We start from the raw sequence: 10,915 nt of genomic DNA, 5'->3' as shown, positions 1-10,915 counted from the left end.
AACATGAGTGTTAGACCAGTTGATTTTTCAACATGAGTGTTAGACCAGTTCATTTTTCAATATGAGTGTTAGACCAGTTTATTTCACAACATGAGCGTTAGACCAGTTCATTTTTCAACATGAGCGTTAGACCAGTTCATTTTTCAACATGAGCGTTAGACCAGTTCATTTTTCAACATGAGCGTTAGACCAGTTTATTTTACAACATGAGTGTTAGACCAGTTCATTTTTCAACATGAGCGTTAGACCAGTTCATTTTTGAACATGAGCGTTAGACCAGTTCATTTTTCAACATGAGTGTTAGACCAGTTGATTTTATAACATGAGCGTTAGACCAGTTCATTTTTCAATATGAGTGTTAGACCAGTTTATTTCACAACATGAGTGTTAGACCATTTCATTTTTCAACATGAGTGTTAGACCAGTTCATTTTTCAACATGAGTGTTAGACCAGTTTATTTCACAACATGAGTGTTGGACCATTTCATTTTTCAACATGAGCGTTGGACCAGTTTATTTTTCAACATGAGTGTTAGACGAGTTCATTTTTCAATATGAGCGCTTAGACCAGTTTTTTTTACAACATGAGTGTTAGACCAGTTCAGTTTTGAACATGAGCGTTAGACCATTTCATTTTTCAACATGAGCGTTAGACCAGTTGATTTTTCAACATGAGCGTTGGACCAGTTCATTTTTCAATATGAGCGTTAGACCAGTTTATTTTACAACATGAGTGTTAGACCAGTTCATTTTTCAACATGAGCGTTAGACCACTTGATTTTTGAACATGAGCGTTAGACCAGTTCATTTTTCAACATGAGTGTTAGACCAGTTCATTTTATAACATGAGCGTTAGACCAGTTCATTTTATAACAGGGTGTAGGTATCAGATAAATACATGTTTCTTCGAGTACATATGTAGACGTTTTTTGGCGACCTCGAATCATTTCGACAGCAGAGTAGTAAGGCGTATAGAACCTCGGTTTTACTTTTTGACTTTTCAGGTCCGACCATTCTCGCCAAGGCTTCAGTTCGATAACTTGCAGACAGGAGTGGTCTTTTGCCGTCTAACGGAATGTGTCTAATCGCCCGGTCCGTCTTGCGCCCTGTTTACTGTGATTCAAATGAAGTTTGATCTGCGATGGGCGGTGGGGTAGCCTTGTTAAAAGTGGCATAAGACAAAACTCAGTTGATCTGTGGTGCGAATTCCAATGACGACACTGAGCAATCGCAGTTTCAAAATGAAAAGTCTTTTTAAAAAAAATAAATTCTGTAAATTGTACTTGAAAAATAAACCCCTCCAGACTGAAGAGTCTTTAATGTCCTGAAACTGCAGTTGGTTATAGAAATGTAAACCTGCGGATATACAATGTGCTAATCACAATATGTTGCGGTGTAGATGCTAACACCGTTATGTTTATTAACTGTAGATTGAGGTGTATTGATAAAGTCGTTTCCGGGTTTGTGTGACAGATTATTGCTGAACACAGTCAACTATTGTAGACTGTGGTGTATCGTTATATGTGTATTTACTATGAATGAGAGAATAAATGGATGAATGAATGTGGATTTTTCGTATTTTGTCTTCTTGCAAAATGCTTGTGTCATAAATCAGCAACATCGTTACAACGTCTTTGAGAGGCATTGCTAACGGGGTTAGTACCAAAAGCAAAATGTCGCAATCACTGCAGCAAGGAAGTTAAATATGGATGTAGCCTGCAATCACACAAATACAGCCACCCTGCCACCAATTCTTGAAAGCAATTTATTTACACTAATTAGTAACATCATTAACATCATTGAAAATTGTCTATGAACAGAGAAATCAGCTAGCAATCTTTTTAACAATCCACGTTAATTAACATAACCAATGAGTCAACCTAGCAACCGAGCGGCCCATAGCAACCCCTATTGTTAGCAGTTGCTAAGCGTAATGCTCAAGTGACTTACAGTCATCCCTCGCTATAACGGTAGTGAAGGCATTCGCGGAAGTATTCGTGCAAGACCGGTTGAACTGTACCTGGGCAAGTTTGAACGACGAAGGGTGCTGTATATTTGTACACATGGAGGTTGCGCCTGAACATGTTGATAGAAAAGGATTATCCAAGTGATATCTGAAGACATTTTGAAAAATCAAATCACTTGCTGACCAGGCAGCCAAGGTAAGTGTTTCAAACGAGCATCCATTTCCTTGTTGACGATCGCGTAGCGTGGTTAACTGGGCTGTGTTATGTATGATGTATTGATCGCTCCAGGTTAACCCTTTTGATATTATAAACATCGTGTTGTTGGTCATGTCGTCCAAACAAGTGGTCGTTTCTTACCAACGCCACATGAACGACAAGCTACACATACAGCGAAGAAGCGCCGTGATAAGCTGTGCGTATCTGTCCCCATATGGCATGTAGAGGAGTGAAAATACCATCTTATTGTGCCGTTGTTTCACCTGTTTCGTTCCTTGAGAACTGCGTCGATTTGAGGTCTATGCCTAGTGGTAAGCTTTCAAACATGAGCCGGATGTTGGGCAGGAACCCCTTCAATAACATTGACTAAACATGCTATCATGTCAGATAGATGAATCAATAGGAACGGGCGGCTATGTATATATACTAATTCATGCGGAATGAGTTAGTGAGTGAGTGAGTGGGTGGCTGGGTTGGATGGGTGGATGGATGGATGCTATATACTGAAACTAATGTTTTCATTATCAATCCTTTAAGGAAGTGGATTCGTTTGTCCAAAGGTATCATAATTTTATTGATTTTAGTTGCCAATAAACATACATACATCGTGTTATCTTAGCTTCATAAGTCTTTTGGCATTTATTTGTCTTGGCGTGTTCCCCATTAGCAGTGGGTTTGAGTCTCACCCGAAACTGTGACAGTTCTATCACGAAGTGTAGATGATACGGTCCCCAGTCACAGACAGTGATATGGCCCCCTGTCACAAGCTGGTCGCTGGTGGAGGAGTTCCACATGGATGCGGACCTCATGGCTGTTATTGTCAGGCAAGGTAGCCATGATCAGTGTTGACATCCTGGATCACATCAGGGGTGGCCCAGACATTTCAGAGTTGCGTCCCTTGTGTGAGTCAGAAGACTGTGATCGATGTTTTTCAGGCGTCTCCCTTCCGGTGATAGTGGATTGACCACAAGCGATCAGCGTCTACGGCCTGCATGATTTCAGACCCTCCTCTGACACAAAGCTGACACTATTCAAACTGTTTGGCAGCCATCTGTAGTTATCTGGCCTGCATCTATAAACTACAAATATTTACATGCAGGGAAAACGACATTTTGCCTTATGGTTGAACAGCATGTTCGTCATCTCGAGAAAGCAGGATTGGTCCTAGCCCAAGCTTCCCTACATGTTAGTGAGAGGTGGGGGTGAAATATGGGATTATAGTCTGCATGCAGTGACAACGTACCGATGAATTTCAATTTGTAGAAAAATGTAGATCGAATTGCGTTAAATGAGGATTGTGATTCCTCATAACTGTCCTTGCCAACCAAGTTTAAATCTCAGAATTTGAATCCATTTAGGATGAAAGTTGTTTAACATACGATCATAGTATCAATAGCTACTACTACTTGTATTACAAGGGGGTACTCACGTTACATGAAACACCAAGGACAAGGAGGGTGGTCTAAGTTATCGCTCATCACGTGTCATACGAACCTTTGTTTCGCTTTTCCAACTACCACGCCTGTCCCTTTTAAGATAAGCAATAATAACGATTTGAATCCATGATCGTTTGTTAAACAAGTATTATCTTGAGTCAAAAAATTCTGAGACTTAAATGTTCAGTTGACAAGGTAAAATTACGAGGATTCGCAATCTCAAAGTTGCTTCATCTGATTCACTTATTTTTTACGTACGTTTTCACTGCAAAGAGACTATAGATTCGTCTGACATGCACAAAGGAATAGCATCGTACTCCCTGCAAACAAGGGACATACAGGGTATACTTGGAAAACCTTAATTCGAGTATAACGGTCGAGTCTATACCTGGCGCCCCTACGTTGAAACATTGATGAAATACGGCTGAAATGTTGATAATTGCTTATCATGTACTCGCTATTTTGCTGAACAGAAACAACTGCAAATAGTATTTGAAATTGGAAACATTGCATTATTCTACCTACCGAACGTACGCTAATAAACAAAACACATAAATAGTACATGTTCGATCAAAAGCGAGTAAAATAGTCTAGTGCCTGTTGGTCGTACAATATAATGGCAGTTGGTAGTAATGCATATTGGTAGTAAAGCATATAGGTAATAGTGCATATTAGTAGCAATGACTAGTGGTAGTAATGCATATTGATTGCAATGACTGACGGATGGTTCACAGCATCACGGATGATCAGCTCTCTAATGAGTGAATGAGGATGGTTTCAAGCCGCTTTTAAGAATAATTCGGCAATATCATGGCGGGGGACACCAGGAAAGAGCTTCACATAACGTACCCATGTGCGGAACCGAACACGGGGCTTCATCGTGACGAGCCAACGCTTTAACCGCAAGCCTACCCCACCGCCACATCAACTGTATAATTTACTGAAGAAACAGAATAATAGATCTGGCGTCCAACTGCATTGCAGTGTGATATTTTCACCCACAGTGTAACATAAAGCTTTCCAAGAAACGTTTTGGAACCCTCCAATTTTCACATGTTCCCTTTTTTGTTTCCTCAGTATATTTAATGGAAATCGCATCAACTGATTGGAATCGGAATTGAGCTTTGTGAGGACGAATACTTGAATTCGATCACCTGGCTACTCTGTGGATGCGTGAGTGTGAGTCAGCACATATCGCCTTCAGCCGAATGAAAGGAATCTTTGCTGTATGTCGATGCGTTCAGCTTGAGTAACGACGCAGAGAAGATCTTCTATTATGCATCCTCCTCCAGGTCAAGAAAATGTCTGCCCATACTTCAGTTAACCCTTTCGCGTGTAACTCGACTACAGGGGTCTGGTGGAAAGATCGTTCGATCCCCGGTCGTGCCATACCGAAATACGTTGACAGATGGTGATTGTTGTTACCCGGCCTGGCGCAGGGATAAAACTGGGACTGGTGGGATCGAGATCACTAGGCTTCATCTAAATGGGATCTCCGTGCGCAATAACTCCCTGACACCCTCCAACGGGATAAAGTTAACACAAATGATTGGGACTTTCAGTAGGTTAGGATTATGCAACACACTCATTCTGACAAGCTAGGAAGAGTCACAGGTTTCTGGCGTGCTAAAGAATGGGAAAATGCCGCTCCCTAAACATCAGGTTGACCTGTTCCCCATTACAAAAGAAGATGCCCCAGTGATATTTGATTGTGAGTTGGAATCCCATACTCGCCCTGATTCGAATGAAGTATTTGTCAATTCACTCCCGCAATCTGCAAATGGGTTTCCCATAAGCGGTTTTCCTCTTAGGCACTCCCTCTCAAGAATCACTCACTCACTCAGTGGACCTGTTAAACTGGAATGGGATGATGATGATGATGATGATGATGATGGTGGTGATGATGATACTACTGAGCTACTTTGACCATAGAGGTCATACAGACTAACCTTGAAATGAACATATTTTACAGTAAAAAAGAAGTTCATGGTGAACAAATAAAATATAATGAAAAGGAACCCTGTGGAAATCTAAACTGGCTACATTTTCTTGTTTTCATTTTCAGGTCTTTTCATCTGATAATTACGTAAATGTGACAAAAGATTCAATCACTCTTTCAGATGACGGGAACGGGGAAAGAATATGCCTTCTACGACAGGTCAGCCATGTTGCGTCAGAAGTTCCCTTTGACTGCGGCCATGATGGTTGTTTCGTGCGTCATGTGGGTCCTCATCTTCGCCGGAATGTACTACAGCGTGACCTACACCATGATCTATTTCAAGGTCACGAAGGAAGCTGACACAGTGGAACCCTGTAAGGAGCCTTTTAGTTCCATGCAGAGCGAGAACTCTAAGAAGGTGGAGAATTACCCCGGGGGAGTAGCGTTGCCTTATATTGTCCGAATCGCCTCCGAAAACGGTCACACGGATGAAGTTCCCAACGACTCCAACATCCCGACCATCGTCACAGCTGTGTCGTCTGCTCAGTTTTACCAAGTTCAAGGTCTCATCAAACACCTGAAGGCAATAGAAGGATACTATCCAGATCTTAACCTCGTTATTTATGACGTTGGTTTATATAAAAGAGAATTTCAGCTGGTAAGTGTGTTTACGAAATTCTTTCGTAGGAATGGTTGCCGTCCTTTGTTTGAAAACAAGCATATTTATTCTATTCGACGTCTGGAATCTAATCGACGTGTTTAGGCTGCATAATTGTTAATTGTTTCTGGGGCACATGGTTTTTTTTCAAGAGTGACGAGGTCGGTAGGGCTTTTTGATAAAATTTTGATGGAGAAAAAGGAGACGAGGGAGGAACACATTTTAATATTTTTCTCTCAGAAATACAGCTTGGGAAGTTTAGCAGGTGTTGATGAGTTATAGATTCAGTCACACTCGCTGTTACAGACATGTATTCTTTTAGTGGACAAATGGATGATCGGGACGCGGCCGAATCACTATTATTCTTATTAAATGGCAATAAGAATTTGTTACGCATGAAAATTAAAGTGACGCACCGATGCCCGAGAAACATTTAATTTTATATTTAGTCTTACCAAAAACAAAAGCAGGACCCCACTGGATGTCGGGTCTCTAATATATGTCACATGTTGGTGATCAATAATAAGTTTGCTGGAAATTTATTTTGAGTATGAATGTCGGGTTTTTCAATTCACTGTGCCTGAATTAGGCACGGACATCCAATACACGCTGGGTCATCATTTGCGTAAAATCTGTAGTCTGATAGGTGTCTAATAGATTTACGGTTGTAAATGTATGTTTTGATGTGTTGGCTTAAATGAAGACGTTTACACTTTTAAACCCAACAACAAAGACAACAATTCAACCACACCAAATATTGGATGTACGTACTTGGTCTTCTCTTGTCTTTTGCACAAATGAATTACTAGCATCAACAAACTCTTCCTCAGTTATGAGAGAGATATCACATGTAGATATGTACAATGGAAGCTGTCCTAACCGGCACGCCTACTATACTGTATTGCCGGTCTCAACGAATGCCGGTTTAGAGGGCGTCCACTGTATATATAATGGAGTGAATGAAATATCAACAGCAGATGATTCTAAGAGGAAGCTTACGTTCATTTATAAACAATGACATTTTTTTTTGTAATTTCAGTTGGAAAAATACTGCAACTGTGTCGTCAGGAGGTTCATCACCAGCGCCTACCCCTACCACGTTGCCGACTTCAGCAATAACGCCTGGAAACCAATCATAATGCAGGTATACCTCATACAAACCACCTGCAACACGTGTGCTATCATCCTTCTGGATATATTGAGGCTGGTCGGTCTTGGCGACAAGATATTGCTGTTGGATGAACCTGTCCACGTGTGCGAGGGGATGGGTTAGCTCTCCTCGTCACGTCAGAAACTCGGGTTCTGTTCTCGTGAGAGTATATTACCAAAATATCGTTAGAATGTTGCTAAAAGCATTGTAAAAACACACCATACTCTCACTGCGTGGTACAGGTAGATCAAAGTCCCAGCCCTGGTCGTAACATCGCACCCTGCATTAACGGTAAGGTCTTCTCTCAACGCTGGCAATTCTTTTAACATGGTAAATTATTCCCGGGGGACCATAGAGTCGATAGTTGACTAAAGCTTTCTAACATCTATAATTACGGGTCCCGATCCATAAAGCGCTCGTAACGTAACGACCTGTCTTAACTCTAAACTTTGTTAGGAGCGATGGATTAACCTAATGGTTGAGGCGTCCGCGCGTCACGCCGAAGACCAGTCGTGCCATACATGAACATTAAGTTACAACTGTCCTAGCGCTAAGAGAGCTTCAAAAATCTAGGCCCAGTGTTCGATTCCCCACATTGATACAATGTGTGAAGTCCATTTCTGGTGTTCCCTCCGTGATATTGCTGGGATATTGTTAAAACCATTACTCACTCACTATAGTCGGGGATAATCTACAATCTTATATAGTCTCCCTGCTATTGTTTATCATTGGCTTACGACTGCCGTAGCACTATTTGATAATCCCACCATAGTAAAAAGGTAAATATCATCGGAATTAGCAATGCTTGACAGATGAATTGTGATATATACGTTTCTTAAATATTTTCAGGCAACGCTAGACGAATTTGGATCAATCATGTACATGGAACCGACTGCCAGGTTTAAAGGTCCGGACTCGCTTAAAGTAATTCGGAACAGAGGATGGCGGGATTTCATGGTGTGGGATATGCCGATTCACGTGGACGTTGTGGCTTATACGGATCCCGAGATGTTCCGATACCTTGGGGAGGACAGGTGCGCCTTCAAAGAGACCGGCATGATTGACACGGAAATAATAGTTTTGTTCAGGTCAAAGAGGACATGGGAGCTGCTCATGAAACCATGGTTGAAATGTGCTTTCAGTGCGGACTGTATCACTCCGTCGGGGTCTCGACATGACGTTTGTTTTCATATCCGGAAACCAAAGACAACGGGTTGTCACAGATACGAGCAATCAGCTCTCAGTATAGTTTTGAATAGGGCGTTACAAGTGACGATAAAGAGAGACAGGTTTATTCCGCCAAGGATGACATATCACACAGACGAGGAGGTGGTCGTATTCCCAGAGCAGCCCTGGACAAATACTCAGCTATATATTTTATTCGGTATTCCTTTGGGTTTACTTATTTTTTTCAAATTTATGTGTTTCGGGGGTAAATTTAAGTTTAGGTGATGGTAATAGTCAGTCTGGTCTTCGGGAGTTAACTATCACGAGTATTTAATTTCGAAGACCAGCCAAATCTTTCCGAATGCAAACAGGCCTGCCCTGACTTATTGCTGAAACAGCACAAACTGAATATAGCCGAAAAGGACCTCGCATATCAAAAGAAATTAAATGTGTAATGCTGAAGAGGTCCTTACCAAGCGTGAAACAGACATAGTACTCGGCTGTAGGAAGCGATTGTACGAAGATTTAACTGACGCAGAAACCCAGTGCCCTTCTTTGGAACTGTGTATTAATGACTGAACTTACAGAGGTCTGTGTGGAAGTATAGAAGGTGATTCTTAAACTGGTCTCTGTTCATGTTTCTAACATTTACTTTTATAAAGAATGTATGTGTATGTGCGTGTGTGTGCATCAGTGACAAGAGACCCCCATTTTCATCCAGTATTTACAATAGGCAACCCCCCCCAAACCCCCAAACAAACAAACAAAAAAAAAGACAAAAACAAAAACAAAAAAAGACAGGTAGAGCCAGTATCACTAAGGTTAATCATAACTCTCATTCTCTAACATTGCACTAACGTTACCTTAGGGACTTACGATTGACTTAGTGCTCTGTGAAAGGAGGCCCTGGTTTTTCAGGAGATACAGTTTGTAAACATCGTTTGGTTTACTTTGAAACCTCCACTGAGGAGTAAGAGTCCACATGTGTGTATTTTTGTGATATCAGTAAACCAACTTATTAGTTTTAGTTCAAGCACCCCAGTGTAGTGATATGACTGTAGAGTTGTATATATGTGATGGCTGAATGTTAACTTCGACAACAGACTGAACCAAATCATTTCTATCATGGAGTCACTAGTCAGGAGTGATCCTTGAATGGGATTGTGATAAGAACATTGCTTGCCATAAATAAATCACCCATCTGAACATATAGACTGTTTTGAGTCATATTTGAATAAGTCATGACCAATGCACGTTTGATGTCAATTCATATCAAGATGAGATCCAGAGTCCACAGTATTCTGTGGTAGTGTTTGCAATACTTTAATTTGCCAGTTGGCCATCGGTGCTTGCTGCCACTACAGGCCCTAAGTGAACTCAGCAGGTCCATATGGTTCAATTCAAAGCAACAACAACAAAACAGATACACTTTATAAAGTTTGACAATGTTTCTAGAAAATCAAGGCGCGAAGTCTTGGCGTAGAGACGTTTATTATGTGTTAAAGACTGGTGTTAACAATACTATGTAGTGCTAAAATCACATAAGTGAAACTATCTTATCATAACATGATATCATGTTTGATTCCCAAATGTTAAAAAAAGAAAGAAATAAAAGAGAAAACTTATGAAAACAATTACTGGAAAAGATTACTGTTTAAAACAAATGACAGGTTATTTACAGAAGGGCAGAAAGGCCTGCAAATATGTTGAACTGCCGGCCTGATACAGTATCAACCGGTGCTGGCAGTATTTTTGAATGCAGTTCTGTGGATTATGAAAAAAAAATGTATGTGTCCTGAACATAATCCAGCAATAGGCCAAGAATATAAATCTACCTTGGTACATTGTGTCAGTAAATAAGCACTATTTTTCATCACGAAAGTTTCTGTATGATATCCCACTTTTCATATCAATAATCAATCATAATTATTCAAAACAATATTTCCGACTATCAGTCACTATAGCCAGCCCTACTTAAAACACAAGAGGTGCTGGGTTTATGCTCCTGTTAATATTTTAATTGACTTTTGACACTCATAGTGCAAAATCTATTTGTGGAAGCGAGGCCAGATCTCTGTGGCACCAAGATATGCCTCACTGAGAGTCATCCATGAAGATCTGGGTTAGAATTGGTCCCCAACCGATGGGATCGGGTGGATAACTGTATGGTCAAATGACATGCCCAATAGTGTTCATAGATGCTAACGATGTTGATCACTGGATTATCCGGTCTTCACCCCATTATTTACCGACCAGCAAGCCGAACCAAACCCCCTGACAGCCTTAACCCATTACTGTCCAGCAGGGCATGCACCAATTGTAGGTAATTGAACCAGCTGACAGTTGTGGTCACCTGAAAATTATTCATCACCATGACAACAC

General features: G+C 40.9%; 1 protein-coding gene across 1 annotated transcript; it reads left to right on the top strand.

Annotated features, from left to right (window-relative positions):
- Positions 1 to 1,978: 1,978 nt before the first annotated feature.
- Positions 1,979 to 9,745, top strand: LOC137267967 (uncharacterized). The gene is made up of 4 exons (XM_067802426.1): positions 1,979 to 2,162; positions 5,740 to 6,216; positions 7,256 to 7,360; positions 8,216 to 9,745. Exons 2-4 carry the CDS (start codon positions 5,740 to 5,742, stop codon positions 8,816 to 8,818), a joined length of 1,185 nt encoding a protein of 394 aa, XP_067658527.1. The 5' UTR covers positions 1,979 to 2,162; the 3' UTR covers positions 8,819 to 9,745.
- Positions 9,746 to 10,915: the final 1,170 nt, after the last annotated feature.

Source organism: Haliotis asinina, chromosome 16 (genome assembly GCF_037392515.1).
Source record: "Haliotis asinina isolate JCU_RB_2024 chromosome 16, JCU_Hal_asi_v2, whole genome shotgun sequence".
NCBI classification, from domain to species: Eukaryota; Metazoa; Mollusca; class Gastropoda; order Lepetellida; family Haliotidae; genus Haliotis; species Haliotis asinina.
Note: the sequence above shows the minus strand (reverse complement) of the source record. Positions and strands in the feature narration are given on the sequence as shown.